The 23,493-nt window shown below is 43.0% G+C and overlaps 1 protein-coding gene across 2 annotated transcripts in view; it reads right to left on the minus strand.

Annotated features, from left to right (window-relative positions):
- Window positions 1-23,493, minus strand: part of abhd3 (abhydrolase domain containing 3, phospholipase) — a 64,590-nt gene that overhangs the window by 14,516 nt on the left and 26,581 nt on the right. Inside the window, exons 4-8 of one of the 2 annotated variants that reach the window (XM_080194298.1) lie at window positions 17,961-18,006; window positions 9,001-9,113; window positions 7,688-7,861; window positions 1,700-1,748; window positions 1,430-1,595 (exon numbers count right to left, since the gene is read on the minus strand). In XM_080194298.1, the coding sequence (XP_080050424.1) occupies window positions 1,430-1,595; window positions 1,700-1,748; window positions 7,688-7,861; window positions 9,001-9,113; window positions 17,961-18,006 (548 nt within the window). The remainder of the gene's footprint in view (window positions 1-1,429; window positions 1,596-1,699; window positions 1,749-7,687; window positions 7,862-9,000; window positions 9,114-17,960; window positions 18,007-23,493) is intronic. The other variant, XM_080194299.1, reaches the window with a different exon arrangement.

Here is a 23,493-nt window from a genome sequence, read left to right on the forward strand (position 1 = left end):
GTGCAGCTGATAATATAGGATCATAATAAATATATCATGCAGGTTTGTGCCTAATATCCTGGAAGTGTCCATAATTTTTGTATTTGGACATTCACAGATCCATAACATTTTCAAGGGATTACACCGGACAGAGTCATTGAGTTATGGAGGTTTACAGCGTGGAAACAGGCCCTTTGGCCCAACTTGGCCTTTGGCCTTTTGTTTTTACAACCCCAAAGCTAATCCCAATTTCCCGCATTTGGCCCATATCTCTCTATACCCATGTAACTATCTAAATGTTTTTTAAAATATAAGATTGTACCTGCCTCTACTACTACCTCTGGTGGCTTGTTCCAGACACTCACACCCTCTATGTGAAAAAATTGTCGCTCTGGACACTTTTGTATCTTTACCCTCTCACCTTAAACCTATGCCCCGTAGTTTTAGATTCCCCTACCTTTGGGAAAAGATATTGACTATTTACTTTGTCTATGCCCCTCATTATTTTATAGACCTCCATAAAGTCACACCTCAGCCTCCTGTGCTCCAGAGAAAGTCCCAGTCAATTCAGCCTCTCCTTATAACTCAATCCATCAAGTCCCGGTAGCATCTTAGTAAATCTTTTCTGCAAAAGATTGTGGGCTTAGCTCCCAGGGGACCAGGGTTGTCTGTAAAGGACATAGCTAATGATGTCTGTATGGTGGCCTCAGACACCTGCTGAGAGAAGGTATAACGAGATTCGTGGCGAAACCCAGACTTCGGTGGAACCCACCCTAGGTATACTGAAAATGCAGTTCCAATGCTTGGGCAGACCTAACAGAGTACTCCAGTACACTCTTGAGAGGGTGTCATGCATCATTGTGGCTTGCTGCGTGTCACACAATCCAGAATTGCAAAGGGATGATGATTTGTCAAATGACAAGATGCAAAAGTTATATAGGATGAGGGCATTGAAATGATGAATACTGATGCAAAATAATTACTTAAAATTTCTACTATCGCTGCCTGTGATTGTATTATTTTCAACTCTTAGGAGGCTGTCAACTTTCTTTTCTTTAGCTATATAGCTGTAGAATATTTCCTTTTATGTTACAAGCTCTGTTTGTGTCAACAACTTGAGATAAACACAAGTTAAGGAGAATGTAAATTTCAATTTTATTGAGTAACATCTTGAGTGAGCCTCTTGCAAAACAGGATTTTCCACTGATTAACTTTGATCTCGTATACAACAAAGCCATTTGCCCTTGCATATGACCCCCCTCTTCCCCCACCCCAAATCTCCATAGAATGCAGCTAAGCACTCCACAAAGATGAAATGTTTGCACTTTTGATCAAGGAAAACCTGAGGGTGAAGATAAGTGGAGAATGGATTTTGAAGGTTGCTCTCCTGTCAGCCCAAAACCATAGATTCAAAGATTCAGAAGTCACTAAATAAAAAATATAAACTTACCGTGACCTGGTGAGAAGACATCATCTAAAGCATTCAAACACAAGACAGGAATTTCAATGGACTTTAGTTTGTGGCTCGGACTTGCATCTCTGTAATAATCAGCAATTGTTTTGTAACCAAACATCACTGCTGTAAACCGTTCATCAAATTCTCGGATAGTTTTAGCCTATATTGAAATAAGGTAAACAAGCATCAAATGAAAGCAAAAAATATTTACCATATCCAAACTTATTTCCAAAATTAACAAAAAGTAATGAAGGAATTATTTACCTTCAGGACGTAATCAATGTCAAATAATTTTTCCAAGACATGTCTGTGCCTATAATGCAAAAAGAAACTATAGACATTTCCGAAACACAGTATACATAAAAAGCCTGAAGTAAATGTTTAGTAATTTAAAGATTGTGGGTAGGTGGGGAAAGGAAAGAAAGCATTATAATCGGCCTTAACTTCTCTCAACTAAGGTGGGGAAAGATAATCAGCCAGTGTTCCAGCTTATGAGCGTTGCCTAGAGTGCATGTGGTTGGATGTCAGATAAGAACAGAATTTGTCTGTAATCCCCCTTCAGTCAAGTAGCTCATTGCTACTCACCATCTAGGCTCTCAAATGATGAATGGATACTTGGACAAAGTACCAGGAGGTGGCTGGTACCATTGAACCAAATTTCAGCACAAAACCATTGCTTTTAAGGAGAGAAGGAGTAAACAAGAAAAAACATGTTAAAAATTGTGTAGGGCTCAAAGATTCTAAAATATTTTGTAAGTAATTGATTTTATTTGATATAAATAGTTGCATTTATTTGTTGGAAGCGTATAGGCAATTGCCAACATTTATGCTGATTAAAAAGAATGATGCTTTAGATCCACACTGACCTACATGTAGGCAAAAAAATCAAATTAAACACAGGCACTCGCTTAACACAGAAACTACCTGCATCTTCCAAATGCTGATTCCAAGAGGAAATTTCCTTATTTTAATTAGAGGCTTTCAACTCAAAGTTAGCTGCTCCTTTAGTCGATATATTCTCAGTAAATATTCTATCCAATGTGTAGAAGATATGAATAATAATAACATTAAAATCTGAATGCTATTTCATTATTATATGCATATTAGAAATCATAGAATGATAGATCAGAGAATCCTACATTGCAGGAGGAGGCCATTTGGCCCATTGAGTCTGCACCCACCACAATCCCACCTTGGCTCTATCCCCATAATCAATGTGTTTACCCTAGCTAGTCCCCTGACACTCAGGGGCAATTTGGTATTGCCAATCCCCCTAAGTGGCACATCTTTGGATTGTGTGAGGAATTTGGAGCACCCAGAGGAAACCCATGCAGACATGGGGAGAACGTGCAGATTCCACATATGATAAATTGGTAACAGCACTAAAGGGAGCCGTTTGGCCTGTGGTTTTCATGTTGGTGTTTTGCAGAAGCAATTCAGCGAGTCCTCACACCCCTGCCTTTCTCCTGTAGTCCTAATTTTCTTCTCTTCAGATGATTACCTAATTTTCTTTTGAAAGTCATGATTGAACCTGCTTCCACCACACTCTCAGAGCAGTCCATTCTAGATCCCTGTCACTCATCAGAACTTAAGAAATACAAGCAGTAGGCTGTATAGAAAATCAAGCCTGTTCTGACTTTCAAAAAGATCATGGCTGAATTTGGCTTCAACTCCATTTTTCTACCTGTTCCTCAAATCACTTAATTTTCTGAGACCTAAAATCCATCTAGTTTAGCCTGGAATAGATTGAGCAATGCCGCACCCACTTCCCTCTAGGGTTGAAAATTCCAAGGATTCACAATCCTTTGGGTGAAGAAATTTTTTTTCATCCAAGTTACTGCAACTACTTGAAATAATGTATTTATTGTGGCAACATGGAAATAAAAATCAATTTGTATCTTCTTGAATTAAGATTCTTCACAGGTGCAATTCATAGAACCATGAACTAGTACAACACATGAGAATATCTGGCCCATTGGGTCTGTGCTAGTTCTTTCGAAGCACCATCCAATTAGTCAAGGTTGCTGTTTTTTTCCCCATACTCCTGCGATTTCTTTCTCCATCAAGTATTTATCCAATTCCTTTCTGAAGGTAGCAATTAAATCTGTATCCACCACCCTTTCAGGCAGCGCATTCCAAATCCTAATCGATTTGTGTGTAATATCATGCCACCTTTGGTCTGGATCTTTGACCAATCATCATAAATCTGTGCCCTCTCATTATCAACTCTTGAGCAATAGAAAGCATCTCTTTATTTACACCGGCATGGTAGAACAGTGGTTAGCACTGCTGCTTCACAGCTCCAGGGACCTGGGTTCGATTCCCGGCTTGGGTCACTGTCTGTGTGGAGTTTGCACACACTCTTCGTGTCTGCGTGGGTTTCCTCCAGGTGCTCCGGTTTCCTCCCACAGTCCAAAGATGTGCAGATTAGGTTGATTGGCCATGCTAAAAAAGAATTGCCCTTAGTGTCTTGAGATGCGTAGGTTAGAGGGATTAGTGGGTAAATGTGTAGGGATATGGGGGTGGAGCCTAGGTGGGATTGTGGTCGGTGCAGACTCAGTGGGCTGAATGACCTCTTTCTGTACCGTAGAGTTTCTATGATTTCTAAATGATCAGTCTTTTAATCTAAGACTGTGTTCCAGATTCCCAGCCAGGTGAAGTAACCTTTCAGTATCTGAGTTTGTAAGGCTCCTTCAGCATTTTGAATGTTTCAATGAGATTGTTTCTCCTTCTGTACTCTAGAGAGTTTACACTCAATTTACGTAGCCTCTCATCACAGGAAAACCCTCCCAACCTAGGGATTGATCTAGCGATTTAGAAGTTACTGGCACCATTCCAGAAGTAGCCATTTTAAAACTTCTACAGATTTCGTGAAGGTGGCTGTGTTTTGGAAGTTTTAGCTCACGCTTGCAGAGTGAAGGAATAAACCATAGATTGGAGGTGGAAGGAGTATAAAAGTTGGGTAAAAATGGTGTTGCCTCCTTTATAGTTCAGATCTGAGTTAAATCAGTGTTTACAAAGTGAGTGATGACAGTGCTGTGATTAGAAAGAAATCATTAAATAATTTGGTTGCCACACTACTTATTTCAACTGGCAAACTAACAAATGAAAGAACAGCACTGCTGCAAACTTCTTCAGATGCATTAGAATATAATATCCACTGATTAAAATGCTTTTCTGAATTGTGCAATATTGAAAGACTAGCCCTGTGTGAGTTCCAGACTAACTCTTTGAACTCCTATTGCTTTCATTTATTTTGGGCATATCAGCTTGGCCATCTGTTTGGCTATTTAAAAGCTTTGACAGATGTATAAGCTGTTGACTGTCTTCAAAGTACAATGGATTCTATACTACACAATAAGTCTCAAACAGGAAATGTCTCAGTCCTTTGCACTGATGGCCACCTTCATGGCTTCAAAAGTGGAAGAAGGCTGCACCTGCAAGTTGATCCCAGTCATAGTGGCTTGACACGTTACTGAAATCTGACCACTAACCTGTCATGATCAACTCGATAATGATGGCACCGCAAAATCCCCACATTAAACAAGGACGGACTCAGACTTCTCCCAGGGTCCATGTACCAAATCATGTGGCAGTGGAGAATTGGCAATGGTGACATGACTGTGAACCTGTGAGTCTGAGTCAAGAACTTGGACACAGGCAACAAAAGGCTTTTGGACACCTGTGTTAGTACATAGTATCTTTGGACAGCTGCAAATATGAGTGAACTGTCCTCTGCTGAGCCCAAATAGAAAGGGGTAAGGACTAGAAAAGGTACCCTAAAAATAGGCTGTCCCATTTTCTCATGGCTGGGGAACCACATCCTGCACCTCCATCTTCATGGTCAAAGACAGAAATTTTGCAACTTAGAATATCAGAACACTCATGGGTAAGAATTACTTGAGAGTGATCATTTAGAAAGAAGAATTGTAATTGTATCATGTAAACTATCGGGACTCCAAATAGACATTGTCCACTCACTGATACCTGCCTTCCTAAAGACCAGCAGCTGAAGGAACAAGCAGGGTGATCCTTTCTACTGGAAAGAAAAGACTGACAGCGAACCTCCTGTCCACTGAGTTGGTTTTGTCATGTAGAATAGGATCATGGATGCACTGCTCAAACTCCGCAATTGTATATATGAAAGACTTGAGACACTTCACCTACTGCTCAGCTGTAATCAATATGCCACCATCATCACTGCTTATGTCCTGAGATCATAATATTAAGGAAAAATTCCATTCTGATCTTGGTGAAGTCCTCACCACCATCCCAAAAGAAGAACAAAACCATCCTTCAGGTAGACATTAATGCAAGATTTGGCCGTAGCTCTGATAGCTGGAGAGGAACCATTGGGATAAATGGGGTGGGCAAAGTGAATGCAAATGCTATTCTTCTGTTGACAAATGTCCTTAGCATGGCCTCACTTTACAAACACCCTCTTTTGCCCGAAGGACAAATATAAAACCACATGGAGGCATCATTAGTCAAAGAACTGGCACACCTTGGATTATGCCATTCCTCATGCAATATAGCTTCATAGTCTCAGTTTAGGCGAACCATGTCTCTGTGTTTTCGTTGTGGTTATCCCTAGCAGCTAGGTGAGCGCTTGCAGAGACCTTAGCTACACCTTGTTCATCCTCATCATGCTGTTCCTCCTCTTTCTCCTTCCTGCTCCTGCACCTACCGTCCTCTTTGCTGTGTTATATGGTGCAAAGTGCTGCAGACCACCACTACCTTTGGACACCCTTGTTGTTTCATACTGAAGAACAATCCTTGTCCTGTCCAGTGACATTATAAAGAGACACTTAATGAGACCAGTTTCATAGTAGAATTAAAAGTTATACACTTGTACTGTTTCACTTTGTGAATAAATGTATAGGTGAGTGAAGATTAACTTCTGGTATCCTATCAACCAGCTGTTTGGAATTTAACACAAAGTGGAGCTACAAAAGCTGCTGATGAGAAGGTTAACAGGAGGGAAGTAGAGATCAATGCCAACAAAGTCCAAAGTAGCAGAAATCAGCTCCAAAAAGTGAAAGCACACCCCCTTTGAGCAAAAACATTTCAATTTGGCAGGGTAACAGCAGCTGTAGGCTGGGAGCCTGTCAATTTCACAACTTTGTCAATCCTCAGTGTGTTCTTACTTTGTTAACACTGGCTGGTTTCAGAGAATTCAGGAACCTATTCTCTGGCAGTTAAAGCCAGAAATCAGGGTTAAATTGTCAATCAATTGTCACTTTGCATATGATCATTTCCAACCTGTTCTGACTGGGCTTTCCTGAACACCCTGAAATACCAACCATCCTGATGTTAGCAAGTTCATGTCAGGTTTCCAACACGCTGTTATTTTTCTTCCTTCTTTAATCTCTTTCTCCCCATTTGCACACACCACATCCACACCCTCGTGCAGGTTAACATTCTTCCCTGTGAAAATTCTTCAAATGTGTCTAATTACATATTTGCCTTTGCTTACAATATCAGGTGCGGCCAAAAATCTGTTATCATCACTAATCCTTTCTTGAGGATTAATGACAGCAGGAGAAATTAATTGAAGCATTGAAGTAACGTCCTTAAAGTACACGGAGAACTATTGAGTATAATGATGTAAATCAAAGTAACGTACTGATTAATCTCTGTACCAAAGGAAGTCATAACTGTAGTCATCTGAAAGATCATTGTACAACTGTATCTAAAGTTCAGCTTCATTTCACAACAAGGGGAGATAGAAGTCACTGTTGACAGTGTTACTGTGTAAAACCTAACATGATTGTGACAGGATGTCCTCACTGCTAATTTAAAAGTAACATTGGAAGCTTTTATTAAAATATAAGCAAGCAGGTTTTGATACAGATACATTCAACCTTTATACTACCAACAACATAATATTCTATCCTTTGGCCTCTAAGGTGTCACTGAACAATTTATCAGCAAGGAGGATACAATAACATCTTGATATCATCGGCTCACTTGGTTTCATTGACAACTTAAAACATAAAGATGACTGTTCTATTTTTCGACCAGAGAAAAGTGTTTCATGAACTGAACCCTTCTGTAATTCACCCAAAATGTTCATCCATTAACAATGGACTTGTATCTCATTTTAAAAGTTCTCCATGGCATTATTTTACATTTAACATTTTACTGCATAATGATAGAAAGAAAAACAATCCCACTCCAATAATGATTATAGGAAATGCCATTGTTATCAGTCATAGTGATACAAGCCTTCCCTGATCCTTAGATACCAACCTGTTGACGGAAGCTTGTAGACAATTGGTTAAGTAGTAATTAAACAATATCCAGTTAAGTGGTTTTTCAAGGGAAGCCGTGCATTCAAATACATCCCAGCCAATGGAGAAGACTACTGCTGCTTTCAGTGGGGTCTGCTGGCCAGTCTTACCCAGGTAATTCAACAGGAGCATTCTGTATCAGGCACGAAATGAAATGTGCTTATTAAGTTGGCTTAACATTTCACTATTGTGCTACCTATGCTTTAAGTAACACACTGGATTCCTATTTGAATTAGGCTAGAACAGTCAAATGAAGTGTTTAATGTGACCCTGGTCGCAAGTGTACACTCATGTGTTTTATCATGGATTGTAAGTGCCAGTTTCTTCACCAAAGTACTTCAAACATTGAGTTCTCCAGCTCGTCTGAAAGTATTTCAGGAATCATTTTCCCTGATTAAGTGAAAATCCAAGGATAAGGTAACACTAGCTGACTTTCTATACATAGAACCATTGAATCCCTGTAGTGCAGAAGGAGGTCATTTGGCCCATCAAGTCTACACCCCCGCTCTAAAAGAGCATTTTAACCAGGCCCACCACTGCCTATTCCTGTAACCCCACACATCTACCATGGCTAATCCACCTAACCTAAATATCTTTGCATACTAAAGGGCAATTTACTATGGCCAAACCACCTAACCTGTACAACCTAGCAACCAATTGAGTGTGGTGTTAGCAGAAGGCTGGGAACAGATATTATATCTGTGTTCCATCATCATCTCAGTGAGGGTATGGGAACCTAGTCACATTTCCAGGAGACAATAGCACAATAGAAAAAAAATTGCACGCAATTAGATGCACATACAACATGGCATGTTTTACCAAAAATGACTGAACCAGGAACAGATTCATTTGTGTTCTAGTTGTGTAGATTTGCAGATAGTTTTTATTACTGGCTGTATTTAAACCTCTGACATTCTATCATTATTCTGGCCAATACTTTCCTTCATTCATCTCATTGCCTTTTGTGGGCCTGAATGTTTGTGAAACGGTTGCTGTCTTTTGTTGAGATAACAAAAATAAACTGTTCTTCAGGATAATTCAATGCATTAAACACTTAATGATGCCTCAAATTACATGATAATGTACCAATGGATTCCTTCTCTACTTTTGCTGTTTCTTACTCCAAAATCTATGACTTTTTCTTCATCTACATTAAAATTCATCTGCAATTCCTTAAATATTCTGCTTTAATCTTATAAATTGTGAATTTCACCATGGATCTTGATACACTGTCAACTTGTTTCATTCTCATACTGATGATAAAGGACTTACCCCCCCATAGAGACTCCAGCAGCTATCAGTGGAGCTTCTGCAAAAGTTTTCTGCACGTGTGAAATGACTGTTTCTAGATCTTCTGTGTTGGCTGCACAGTATGTTCTGGGAGTCTAGAACCGGTCATACAAAGTGGCACAAGTAAGTAATGTGGATGATCACAATGCAGAAAGCAAAATCAATCGTTATCAAGTACGAAAGCTCAAATGTTGCAAGTTCAGAATTCTCTGAGTTGGAGAGATGAAACAGGCATTTAAAAATTAAATTCTCTGGAGAGGAAAAATCACAATTTTCAAATTAATGGTTGGGATTGTGCTATCAAATCAGGACCACTTTTCATGTTACATTTGCACATCAGCAACCAAAATGAAGCTTTACATTTGGTGGATTTGCCATTACTCTGGTGTACTGGGTATTTTTGACATAATTAGAAGTTTTCAGGTTTTATTGGCTTAGAAATTCACTGATGCTGTACACATTTCACAATGCTCAGTGAGTCTCCAATTTGGCCAGCAGAAAGTGGACAATTATTATGAGTTGTATGGAGGCCACTGGAGACAATGGGGAAGGCAAAAGATAGGAGGCCAGAGCCTGTTCTTGAAAGCGATGCCAGGGTCTTTATATTTTTAATTAAAATACCTAACATCTGTTTGAGGATCCCCCCTCCTCAATATTAACTTACCCTGAGGCAGCCAGGGCTGAGATTATTCATTAAAATTAGCTCTACATGCAGGCTAACGGGCTATCCTAAAGGACCTTTTATAGGCTGCCACCAAAAAGTTTAGTTTCCTAAAAATACTTGTCTGAATGTGGAGCCAGGAAAAGCACCCCAACACATTTAAACTAGGTCCTAAGGATGATGTTACTGGCATTGATCCTTCTAGCCACGTGTAATAGTGGTTCTGGGATTGCACCCACAGATGCTATGGAATTTCCTTGCTCCTGACTTTCTCCATGAGATAATCCAAGGATGCATTTGAAAACTTAGGGACAGCCCTGCAATTTAGTTTAGAGATTCCCACTTTGAAGTTGGTTAAGATCTACACATTGTAATGTTACATCCAAGAGTGGCACGTTTAAGAGCAACTTAAAGACCGATGTGTACCAATCTATGTACTCTTGCCCATTGCACTTTCTCCGAAAGTAGAGAGCAACTTTTAAACTGCAAGAGAAGTTGAAGAATGTGCCTGATAAAAATGTGGGTTTTACAGTTTACAGTTGGAACAACAAGTTCACATCCAGGATCCCACAAAAGGTATATGGCAACCAGTCAATGTGACAAGGGATTTGTTCAGAAAGTCCTATGAAGTCATTACACACAAACGCAGTAGTGAAATGTAACCGAGGCCAAATCGGATCTGTTCCAGACTCTTAACTACTGTGCAGTCTTATTGCATTGAGGACAAGATCCTAAATGCGTTCAGCAGCTGCATGAAGTGCTCATTAGGTCTTAGTTAGATTAATGTGTGCAGTTCTGGTGACCACATTATTGGAAGGATGTGATTGTATTAGAAAGGATTCAGAACAGATTCACCAGGATGTTGCCTGTGCTGGGAGCATTTCAACAATGAAGAGAGGCTGGTTGGGCTGGGGTTATTCTCCTTGGAGCAAGGAAAGCTAAGGGGGGCATGATTGAGATGTACAAAATTATGAAGGACATTGATAGGAAGGAATCTTTCCCCTTTAGTAGAGGGATCAATAACTAAGGGGCATAGATTTAAGGCAAGGGGCAGGAGATTTAGACAGGATTTGAGAAAAATACTTTTTCACCCAGGGAGTGGTGGGAACTCACTGCCTGAAAGGGTGATAGAGGCGGGAACCCTCATGAACATTTAAGAAGCATTTAGATGAGTGCTTGAAATGCCATAACATACAAAGCTGCCGACTAAGTGCTGGAAAATGGGATTAAGATAGGTACTTAAAGGCCAACTCACAGGCAATGGGCAGAAGGGTCTCGTTTGTGCTGTAAACTCTATCACCAGAATTTTACCGCCCCGCCTACCACAGAATCAGAGCGAGCGAAGGGCAGACAATGGAAATGTCCGTTGACCTCGGGTGGTATTTTCCAGCCTTGCTTGAGTGAGGCTGTAACATTCACCCTATGGGTGGAATTCTCCCCCCAGAAAAAACTAAGGGCAGAGTTCTTGCAAAAAGTTTATAAGTGTCAGAACAGTGATAACGATGGAGTGCTCCACCTCAGTCCCACAAGTGTGCTCCGCACCGCACCGCAATCCTCCCACACTCCATCACTTTTGGACAGTTGGCAGTTTTGTTTCAGTACTGGGCAGCATTTGGGGAATGCGGTTTGTATAGCTAAACACACTAGTGAGCCTGACTTCAGAGTGCTCGGGCTCTGTTGCATGAGGACACACCAATTTCAGTGCAATGGGAGACCCATTCCCTCCCTCCCGCCGGGAGCCTCCCCCAGTGGTGGCATTTTCCCCCATCACCTCCCAAGCAGAGGTCACCGACATCAGAGCATTGTCCCTCCTGATGAGTCCCCCTGTCTGACACCTCATCATGATTCTAACCTGCTCCCCTCGCAGCATAGCCACCATCATAATTCACCCCTGCACAATCCCCCATCTGACCCCACTCAAACCTGCATAGTCCTATCGCCATGCCCCCCCCACCCCCATTTCATAGCCCCCACTCAGGCAATGGCTCTGGGACAACGGTCTTGCCCAAATGGCACTGCCATTTGGGCAAGATTCCTTCCTATCAATGTCCTCCATAATTTTGTACACCTCAATCATGCCCCCCTCAGCTTTCCTTGCTCCAAGGAGAATAACCCCAGCCCAACCAGCCTCTCTTCATTGTTGAAATGCTCTCAGCACAGGCAACATCCTGGTGAATCTGTTCTGAATCCTTTCTAATACAATCACATCCTTCCAATAATGTGGTGACCAGAACTGCACACATTAATCTAACTATGACCTAATGAGCACTTTATGTGGCTGCTGAATGCATTTAGGATCCTGTCCTCGGTGCAGTAAGATTGCACAGTGGTTAAGGATCTGGAAGGGATCTGATTTGGCCTCGGTTACATTTCTGATGGGCTCCGCCAGGCTGCCAGCTGGGCCCCAATATATGGGCATTGCCTGATGGGTATCCCCGATATGACCCTGTCCATTCACGGGCTTCAATGGCCTCCGAGCCCCCCGGCTGTGACCTTCACGCCAGATCTCCGCAAGTGGAGATCAGCAGTGATTTTCACTGTTATCGCATTGTGCTCGAAGGCTGAGATTTCCGTGCGCTGGGATTTGGACGATCCATGCATATTTAAATTTTCAATATACTAATGAGTCTCATGCCCTTTCTGGGTGTGATTTGGTTCGGTCATTAGGAGGGGGGCAGACTTGCAAACACGTTGGCGCTGGGTGCGAAACTGATTTTTAGGCCAGCAGGGATCAGTACAATCTGCTAACGGTGCGGTGAGGTTAGAGAATCACTTGCTATTACTCTAACAGTAAATCGGGAAAGTTGTGAATGCGACCTCAATGCTGAGAAAATGGACAATTGTTCATTTCTCGAGGTGATATGATGGGTTGGACATCCCATCAATTGCTAAAGTAAGGCCCTGGAATTAAAATCATCCAAGTTTCATGTTGGCAATGTAACTGGGGGGGTGGGGGGGAGTGGTTACTGGTTGCACTTCTCCTTTCCACCTGATTGTCTCCTGGAGTTAAGATTAGGCCTTTAGTGTCTCAAAGTTATGCTGTGCACATACTGAATAAACTATTATGTCTTAGGAAAATAAATAATATTACTTTACAAAGGGTACCGATCTAAAAAATGAGCCAGCAGCTCAAGTAAAAACACTTCACAGTGTTTAAGTTGGATACCGTGCAATAGAAAGGCATTTGAGAATTTTATGATAAGTGATATTGGCAGGGGTCGTACTTTATAATTTAATTGGAGGTGTTCCAAAGCTATGCGTTCTCATGCCTTCATAATAAAAATCATAACTGAGCATTATGTTGAAGTGTGGCAGAGCATAACAAGTATTAAATGGAAACAAATTTCCAATTTTATCATTTAAGTTTCCTTTCTACAATGCAGAATTACATAGAATACAAAACATAGAAACACACCATGGGTGGGATTTTCCAGCCTCACTCGAGCGAGACCGGAAATTCCTACCTGAGGTTAATGGAGATTTCCATTATTGGACTCTCACCCACTCCAATTCTGTGACAGGCAAGCTGGTAGTGTTCTGGTGCATATGTCTCCTCCCTCTTCATTCAACCCTGTTGGCATGTTGATGAAGGTTGGATCTAGTTCAGTGGATACTAGCTACCTTTCACATATAAGCCCTTTGTGTTCCATGCCTGTGCTGTGGCAAGACGATCTTAACAGAGGTCAGGGATTACACCTAGGTGCAGTATCTTTTTCTTTTTTCACAGGATGTGGGTGTCATTGACTGTGCCAACATTTAGTGTCCATTCCTAATTACTGTTAAACTGAATGTCTGCTAGGCCATTTAAGAGGGTATGGGGAGGTAAATGAGCCAGGTAGACTTTTTCAACAACGGTTTCATGGTCATCATTAGGCTTCTAGTTCCAGATTTTTATTGAATTCATATTTTACCATCCGCTGTGGTAGGATTCGAACCCGGGTCCCCAAGAATTACCTGGGGTCTCTGGATTATCAGACCAGTGACAGAACCACTGTGCCACTGTTTCACCAGAGCTGACTTACTTCACATGACTTATCAACTCAGTGACTGGAAAGTGTTCAACTTACATTTTAAATCTGTAGCTCTTTCTATTGCAAAGATAAGAATAATTAACTTTTAAACACCAAAAAATTATTTTCAAGATTCCAAATGGCAGTTACAAACAATACGTACAGTATATTTGGTACAGGCACTACCCCCTCCAGGGGCAGAGGTCTGGCCTCATAATAATTAAAATCCCATTGGCTGAAACATTAAAGTGGGGAGAGCTGGCTAACCAGAGGTGGGTTCCCTCCTAACATAGATGACAGGATGCCCACCCTCAATGTATAATCCAGTCTGTATGTTTTAAGAAAGTGTGTTTGGGTGGATTTTTGCATATTTTTAAGTGTGATGTATCCCTGAAACACAATAAGCATTTTCAGACTATTATTTTCCATATATTTTCCATTTTTCCACTCTGTATCTTTTCTGTTTTTTTAATCCTGGGAGATTACGTGGCGGTTGGAACTGTTTGATTATGACGGCTAAGACATTGTAAATCTGAAGCAGGCTAGATAAGTCAATTGTTCTTTTCCTACATGCCATCTTGCTGGTGTAAAATGTTACTTTAGAACTCTTTGGGGTAAATTTTACAGAGAGCCCACCTGCCCTTAGGCCAATCGAGGCCCTGAAGTGGTCAATTAATGGCTGCAATAATACATGTGGCTGAGGTAGGCAGGGGAACATTGAATAGAATCATAGCATCCCTACAGAGCAGAAGGAGGTCATTTGGCCCATCGAATCAACCACAATCCCACCCAGGCCCTATTCCCGTAACCCCACATATTTATTCTGCTAATCGCCCTGACACTATATGTCAATTTATCATGGCCAATCAATCTAACCCGCACATCTTTGGACTGTGGGAGACAACTAGAGCACCCACAGGAAACCCGTGCAGACATGGGGAGAATGTGCAAACTCCGCACAGACAGTGACCCGAGGCCGGAATTGAAGCTGGGTCCCTGTCCTTGTGAAGCAGCAATGCTAACCACAGTGCTGTCTGACTAAAGGCATGCTGGAAGACAGGGCACTTCCTTCAGGGGCAGGGGTGTGTGCCCACTGCTGTACATCTCTTTGTGCCAATCCATTGGCCCTTAGAACCCCACCCCAACCTGCCCTTCCCCACTCATTGGGGTCACAAAACTATCCCTGAACAAAATGCCCGGACTTACCTGAAGTCCAGAGGTCAAGAGGAAGGATGGGAAGGGTAGGATTAGAGAGCCGTGGGTAACTAGGGATATTGAGGACCTGGTCAGGAGGAAGAGGGAGGCGTACATTAGATCTAGGCATTTGAGGACAGAGATAGCGTTAGAAGAATACAGAGAATGTAGGAGAGAACTTAAAAGGGGCATCAGAAAGGCAAAAAGGGGCCACGAAATGGCTTTGGCGGGTAGGATTAAGGAAAATCCTAAGGCATTTTACTCCTATGTTAGAAGCAAAAGGATGGTTAGAGGGAAGATTGGTCCTCTCAGGGACAGAGGAGGGGAACTATGCTTGGAGCCTGGGGGAATGGGGAAGATCTTGAATGAATACTTTGCGTCGGTATTCACGCAGGAGAGGGGCCTGATGTCTGGTGCTGTGCTTGAGGAGTTTGAGGATCCGTTGAGGGAAATAGTCATCACGAGGGAAGAGGTGTTGGGACTTTTAGACAGTATAAAGACGGATAAATCTCCGGGGCCTGATGGCATCTATCCCAGGCTGCTAAGGGAGGTGAGGGATGAAATTGCTGGGCCTCTGACGCAAATCTTTGTCTCTTCTTTGGACACAGGTGAGGTCCCAGAGGATTGGCGGATTGCAAATGTAGTACCGTTGTTTAAAAAGGGTCAGAGGGATAACCCAGGGAATTATAGGCCGGTGAGCTTGACTTCAGTTATAGGCAAGCTAATGGAGAGGATCCTCAAGGATAGGATGTATGAACATCTGGAGCGCTGCAATCTGATCAGGGATACGCAGCATGGCTTCGTTACAGGGAGGTCGTGCCTTACGAATCTAGTGGAATTTTTTGAAGAGGTGACAAAAACGGTTGACGAAGGACAAGCCGTTGATGTCATCTATATGGATTTCAGTAAGGCGTTTGACAAGGTCCCTCATGGTAGGCTGATAGAAAAGGTGAAGGCTCATGGGATACAAGGCCAGGTATGTAGATGGGTGGAGAACTGGCTTGGGAGGAGGAGACAGCAGGTAGTAGTGGAAGGCTCCTTTTCCAATTGGAGGTCTGTCACCAGTGGTGTGCCGCAGGGCTCGGTACTAGGACCTCTTCTATTTGTGGTATATATTAATGACTTGGAAGAGGGGGTAGGTGGTGTGATCAGCAAATTTGCTGATGACACTAAGATGGTTGGATTGGCGGGTACTGAGGAGCAGTGCCTGGCAATGCAACAGGACATAGACAGGCTGGTAGATTGGGCAGATAGATGGCAAATGGAATTTAATCCGGAGAAATGCGAGGTGATGCACTTTGGCCGGAATAATGTGGAGGGGAGTTATACGATAAAAGGTAGAACTATCCGGAGTATAGATACGCAGAGAGACCTGGGGGTGCAAGTGCACAAGTCCCTGAAGGTGTCGGTGCAGGTGCAGAATGTGATGAGGAAAGCGTATGGTATGTTATCCTTCATAGGAAGGGCTATAGAATATAAGAGTAGGAGTCTGAAGTTGCAGTTGTATAGAACGTTGGTTAGGCCTCACTTGGAGTACTGCGTCCAGTTCTGGTCGCTGTACTACCGGAAGGATGTAGAGATCCTGGAGAGAGTGCAGAGGAGATTTACCAGGATGCTGCCTGGTATGGAAGGGCTGTCTTACGAGGAAAGATTGAACGAACTTGGGCTGTTTTCCCTTGAGAGACGTCGGCTGAGGGGGGATCTAATAGAGGTTTATAAGATTATGAAGGGGATAGATAGAGTAAATGGTGGTAAGCTTTTTCCGCTATTAGAAATGGATAGAACGAGGGGTCACGGGCTTAGGGTGAGGGGGGCTAGGTATAAGACAAATATTAGAGGGAAGTTTTTCACGCAAAGGGTAGTGGGGGTGTGGAATGCACTGCCGAGAAAGGTGGTGGAAGCAGGCACGCTAGGGTTGTTTAAGAGTCACTTAGACAGCCACATGAGCGGTCTACATATAGGGGGATATAGCAGGCCTTACTAAACATTGTAGGCTTGGGATTCCGTTTTTGCCTCAGGGATGTTACAGTCTTTGCCTGTTTAATAATGAATTTTTTGTCTCCACAGGCATTTAAGTCCACCTTGTTGACCAGCAAGGGGCATGCATGCGGCAGGTTGTAGTGGGCTGCTCTTGGACGTTGCTTCGGGAGTTGCCTATTGCTTCATGTCGTTAGTGTGCTTAAACTGGACCATCTCGAGGGCAACATGACAGCTCAGAGACTATCTCTGTTGCTGTGCGGACACATGGATTTGGGCCTGTGTCTGTGGGAGTTTGCACGTTCTCCCCGTGGTTGCGTGGGTTTCCTCCGGGTGCTCCGGTTTCCTCCCACATCCCAAAGATGTGCTTTTAGGCTGATTGATTGGGTAACAAATTGTCCCTATATTGGACCTCCCTGATCCTCGCACATTAGGCGTAGACTAAAATCATGAGTAGGTCACTGAGACAATGGGACGGCGGCGCGGGCTCGTTGGGCCGAAGGGCCTGTTTCCCGTGCTGTGTTGTTCTTTGTTCTTTGTTCCAGGATCCATCTTTAGTTCTCCTTTGACTGCTTGCAGTCCCAATGGTGGCCACTATGTGTTTTGATGCCACTGGGACTGCAGAGCTGCTGACCAATCAGATTGACTGGCAGCTTTTAAAGGTGGGACGTCCTGTCCCTGAATGGCAGAAGTTCCAATCTTAACCCATTAAGACCACCCCCAGCATGTTATCACTGAGGGGCAGCTAGATTTTAAATTGTTCCGACTTACTTTTCACCTGCGGGGAAGGGGGGCAGAGGGGGTGGGTAGGGCTTGATGTAGATGATATATCCCCTGCAAAATTCACCCTTTAAAGTTAGCTAAAGTTAATGTTGCACTTTATGGGTCTATCTGTGTATAGGAGAGGAAAGAATGCAGCAAACTGTTTTATTTTTCTGCAGTTCATGTTTTAATTTCCAGTGCACATTCTTGGCCGATGAGGGTTCTTCATAGAATTAATGTGCAGGAAGATTGCCCCAAATTTGTGGACCCTCTCCATAAGCTTTAGATATACAGTGACAAACAGTTCCCACAGTTTTATGGACCCAAAAAAAACCTACCAAAAGATTTTCTCCAGAAACTCCTCTGTTGTTGAATACGACACACCTAAAAGAAATCAAAAAATATTTTTCAATGTGTTCCATCAATATTTAATTCTAATTTCTAAAAATACTAGAATACCTCTGAGGGCGAGGCTTATGTAGAGTCAACAGTTGCACTGAGGCAAGGAAAGGTTGCTGGCAAGTGCATGAAGGTCCTGTGTAAATGCTTGGAAAGAGGTTTTGAAGAGAATTTTTATAAACAATGAAGGTAGCATTTTTTGATGAGTTTCTAAAAACTGAATGGTTTGTACTTGCTGACTTTACAGGTGGGCTTTTGTAAGAAGGTTGTAAACGTATCTTTTCTTTTCACCTACCTAGAAAAATATTGAAAAGCTAAAAAGTGTATCTTCCAATTTTGGCAGGGGTTTCTGTGGATAGGGAAGTTGGGTGGGTTATATGGAATCCTGACAGTGTAGAAGAAGGCCATTCAGCCCATCAAGTCTGCACCACCGACAATCTCTATCCCTGTAACCCTACATATTCACTGTAGCCAGTCCCCCTGACACTAAGAATCGATTTAGCATGGCCAATCAATCTAACCTACTCATCTTTGATGGGTGGGAGGAAACTGGAGCAACTGGAGGAAACCAACACAAGCACAGGGAGAACGTACAAACTCCACACAGACTGTGACCTAAGGCTGGAATTGAACCTGGGTCCCTGGCGTTGTCAGGCAGCAGTGCTAAACACCATGTTGCCATGCCACAGGAAGCTTATCTGCTAACACTACTCTGCACATCCACCCAACTTGAAAGTTCCATCCAACGTTATATTTTGTTTCTGATGCTACATCTGTAAAAAAACTTAAATGATCACAACTTCTAATACATCTTTACACCTGCAATGATTTTCTATTCATAGTCGAGAGTGTAGAAAGGTTAGAGCTCCAAATGGCTCTATAAAACATTTTTACAAGCATTCCAAACAGAGATGGGTAAATTTCCTGACCATTTCAAAGCAGAAGTCATTTCTGCCAGTTTTCCCTCATAGATAAATTTGTTCTTAAATCACTTGTATTTAGATGGGAGCTGTGGGAAGGGTTAGAGAACCCTGAGAGGAAGGGACCAGCCCATCGTGGACTGATATTGAAAAGTAGTCCTTTAGCAGGAAGTAGACACCCTGGTTTGCAAATTCAGAAGTCAAGTGGGCTGCCCGGACATGATATTGTCACAGCTAACTCAAGAGCATTCAGAAACAGCAAGCCTGCTGATGGCACTTTCCCTCATCTATGGACACTGAGGCCAACTGTGGCATGTTTATCACTGGTTCCAGCTCACAGCATGAAAATCAAAGGTTTGGGAATGGAATCTGGGGTTTTCCTGGTTTTTATGGTTCAGTTGCTTGTTGACTAATACTAATCAGGACAACTGTTTTGATGATGATTTCGCTGTGAGCTGATAATGAGAAAGGAGACTGAATATAAACTCTAGAGGCAGCTTGGGCTCCTCTTGATGATGCTGCTTGTTAATTTTATTTGTCTGCTTTATGCCCTTGAGTAAAAAAGACATCAGTGGCAGCAGAAACATCAATGCTGTGTTTTTCCTGCAAGAGTGACAGCGCCTGACTAAGACACTTGAATAGCAGGTGTCGAGATAGAGAATATTCCACAATAAGATGTGACATTCAACACCACAGGTGAGGCTGTGCAACAAAGTTGTGAATCAGCCTCTTAAGTTGCATTTGTAAAAATTTTAGTGCCAGTCACAGTGTCTATAATCTTGGAATTTTTAGATGTATTTGTGTTTTTGGGGTCAAGTTGGATGAATGTATAGGGAAAAGAATCAGTGCTCTGCAATTATTGATACTCATTTCAGGTATTTTCTGAAGCTGTTATTAAATGCCATCATGTCATGTGAATTCCACTCAGCGCATATCATGAACAAATAGGTTAAACTAGCTGTGAAAGTAAAGAGGTAAACCCCCCGAATTCGTTCTTTTTAAGTCTATGGCCAGAATTATCCAGCCCCTCGCATTGGTGGGATTATCTAGTCCTGGAGATTTGAACAGAGATTTCAATGGCTTCCTGCCCCTGCCATGGTGGTGGGGAAGGTGGGGAGGGGAGTGGGGAGGGCAGGTGGAGGGGTGGGGAGGGGGAGAGGAGTGAGGGGGAAGGTAGTGGTAGGGGCTAGAAAATTCCAGCCCGTATTAGTAAAATTACATGATACAGGATTGTATTTTACATTGAGGGTGGTGGTACTGTCCCCACACATAAAATCCAAGGCCTAACCTGTCTCCAGTTGGCTGATTGTCGCTAACTAGCTTCAGGCAGGACGTCCCACCTCAGAGAGCTCAGAGAATGGCAGCTCTCTAGGACCAGCACTGCCGTTTGATAGTATTGCAACGAGATCTGCAAGAAGGTGTGTTGTGTTGGAGCCAAGGCTGGAAGTAAGGCTCGGGGGTTACACTGAGACCAGGCAGACAGTCCCCAGCAAGGCACCCCATTAAAGGAGCAAGCCCCTTGCCAGCCACCAGCCATAAGACCATAAGACACAGGAGCAGAAGTAGGCTATTCAGCCCATCATGTCTGCTCTGACATTCAGTGAGATCATGACTGATCTGATATAATCCTCAACTCCACTCTCCTGCCTTATCTCCGTGACCCTTAATTTCCTTACTGATTAAAAATCTGCCCATCTCAGCCTTGAACATATTTAAAGACCTGACCTCTACAACTCTCTGCGGTAAAGAATTCCACAGATGCACTACCCTCTGAGCAAAGAAATTCCTCCTCATCTCTGTTTTAAATGGACGACCCCTTACTTTGAAATTATGCCCTCTCCCTCTCAAGGAGAAAGCCCATGGGCTGGAAACTTGGCATGGCCCTTTCCTGCTGCTAGTTAAATCCCAATGATGGTGGGATGAGGCATTTAAGTGGGCTTTAATTAGCCCAGTGCCTCCCCACCAGTGGCAAAATTGGGACGGGGGCAGGCATGGGCAGGTAGGTGGTGGGCACAGTATTTTAGAGGACCACCACCACAAATAGAAGGGGCTGAACCATTTTACACTATTTCACAAAGTCAAAATTACTTGCAACTTATTTTCCTTGAAAGAGTATAATGTCGATAATCATGCAAAAGTATCTTATCTTCTAAGATAAGGTATCTTTTAAGAAACATTTTCCATATTTCACCCTGGAATTGGGTAGCTCGAGTCAGGAAATGTTGTGGCTTAGTGCACTTCCCTCAGGGAAAGGGATAGGTGTGAGTGAGGACGTGCCCTCTGCCCACAGCTGCAGATTGGAATCACATGTAGTAGCTGTTGGATGCCAAGGCAGACTGTTTCAAAAGATCCATCTCACTGCATTAGGACATCATCCCAGTTGTTCTCTTAAATAGTAGGCCCTCTAATCCTGACCTGTCACATTCCCTTACCCCCACCCACTCCATCCCATGTTCTATCTATGCCAACTCCATGGACCCTTATAGCTTCCATGCCAACCCATGCCCACCGCCTATCATTGTTTGCCATTTCACACCCTCCATGTCAACTCACCCAATATCTACCATGGGCAGATCTCAGGAACCATGTTGAGATGAAATTAAATCAAGCTCTAAATATCTATTATAGTTTTTACAATGTTAAACAAACATTTCCATTTAGAAAAGCCCATTCAAAACTTTAAAGGCCCCTCAAGCACTTATTCCCTTATCAAAAGAAGGAGATTTGTATTAATAACCCCTTCTCAAAGTCAACTAATGCTTTAAGAACCTTTTGAGCTGTCAATCAAACTATCAACTTACAACCCTCCCACGCCTGCTGAATAATTGCAGGTTACAAAAACACCCAGCCACCTATTAATAATGGTATAAAGATAGCCCTAGGGGATAATGTCAACAAACAGCTATTTTAACTGCTAGAACAATTTTCTTCAACTTTCACTGAGACAGATAGGTTTTCTTTCAATTTTTGAAAAAGCTGGGCATTTAAATAACTTGACAGCTCTACATCTCTTATCCATCATTCGTGAGCATTTACATCTGTGAATTTGTGGTTCCAACAATGGAGGGAAATAGGGCCTATTTCCTATTTATTTAAGTAGTATTGAGTTCAAATGGCCCTCCTGAGTTTAGGTTTCACTCATGTGTAAATCATGCTTTGCCCTTCTTTCTCCTACCAATGAAAACAGGATCTGTCTGAAATGGGGCTGAACATTAGGATCCGGGTCCTGTCCATCACTTTTATAGGTCTGCAGAATCTCCATGATGCCATGAGAATCTGGCCTGGATAGTATGAGGTACAACATTGCCATCTATATGTTGAGCATTTTGAGACTAACTGCAGTTATGGGTGGCTCTGGTGGTACCTTTCCCACTGGTCAGAATAGTAGGATCCCATGCCTGATTCAGTCCTTTGAACCTCATTAATTATGCATAGGTGAGTTCCTGCCCAGGTCACCTGGTGGGATGGCAGCTGATTTGTCCACCTGCCATCAGCTGGCGGGTTGAAAGGAACCAGTGCCATATTTAAACACCAGTCCAGCACATTCATGTCACTCTCTCTAGACCACCTGTCTTCACCAGACCATGCAGGACTTCAGCAATCCAGAGGAAAAAGGCTCAAAAAGAAGTCTGCACCTCGCAATTCAACCACTCTTCCCCTGAGCCCATCACCTGTAAGGCACCCATGCGCCACTTGGACCATTGCATCCACTGCATTGCATCAGGAGCCTTCATGCATCCCCTTCCTGTAAACGATGGGATATTCCTTTGCCTCCCTTTGTTTGTGAGCTTTTCATGCAGCCTGGTGGGATCCAGCTTGTTTCCCCTCAGTCTTCCTTTTGTCTTCCCTTGTTTGTTGTCTTCATCCACCTCCTTGCCCCTCTGCCTATTCTTGTGTACCCTCACCTGTTCCCCCTCTCCTTGCACAGCCCTCCTTCCATGGTGGCCCCCTTGTCTTCACTGTAATTTCATGCTGGCATTGACGCAAGATTGGAAAGCCTGACGAGGTACCAGCAAACAAGTGTTTCAATGAACTTTCATGAAATGCAAATGAATACAAATGGTATTTACATCACCAGGTAACAGGACAACTGACCTGCCATTAACCTGCCTATGGGAGAATTGCTATGTAATTTTATATCAGGAAGTTTCGACTTTTTGCTCATTGTTCTCCGGAGCAGTGTACTGGCGGCTGGTGAGTCTAAACTGCGAGTGTACTGATTGTTTTCAATTGCGTTGCTGGTTCGCGGGGTATTTTTGCAGTTTGCGCTTTCCGTAGCGGGACCTAGGCACAAGGGCAGTTGGGAAGGGAGTGCGGGAGTACAAAAAGGCCACAGTAGACAGTGGGCAGCGTCGGGAGAGGGCAGCAGAGTGAGGCGGGTGCTGAGTGAGTGCTGCAAGGGCTTTGGCTCACAGGGCTTTGGCGAAAGCAAGCTTCGGCAAGGTGAGTTACTGGTCAAATTTTTCCATTTGTGTCCGTAAGTTTAAGGGTGGTCAATTAAATGGCAGGGTCCATGGGGAGGCGTGTGAGCTGTGTAAGGTGCAATATGTGG

The sequence above is a fragment of the Carcharhinus amblyrhynchos genome, chromosome 8 (genome assembly GCF_965287045.1).
Source record: "Carcharhinus amblyrhynchos chromosome 8, sCarAmb.v2.hapA, whole genome shotgun sequence".
Lineage (NCBI taxonomy): Eukaryota > Metazoa > Chordata > Chondrichthyes > Carcharhiniformes > Carcharhinidae > Carcharhinus > Carcharhinus amblyrhynchos.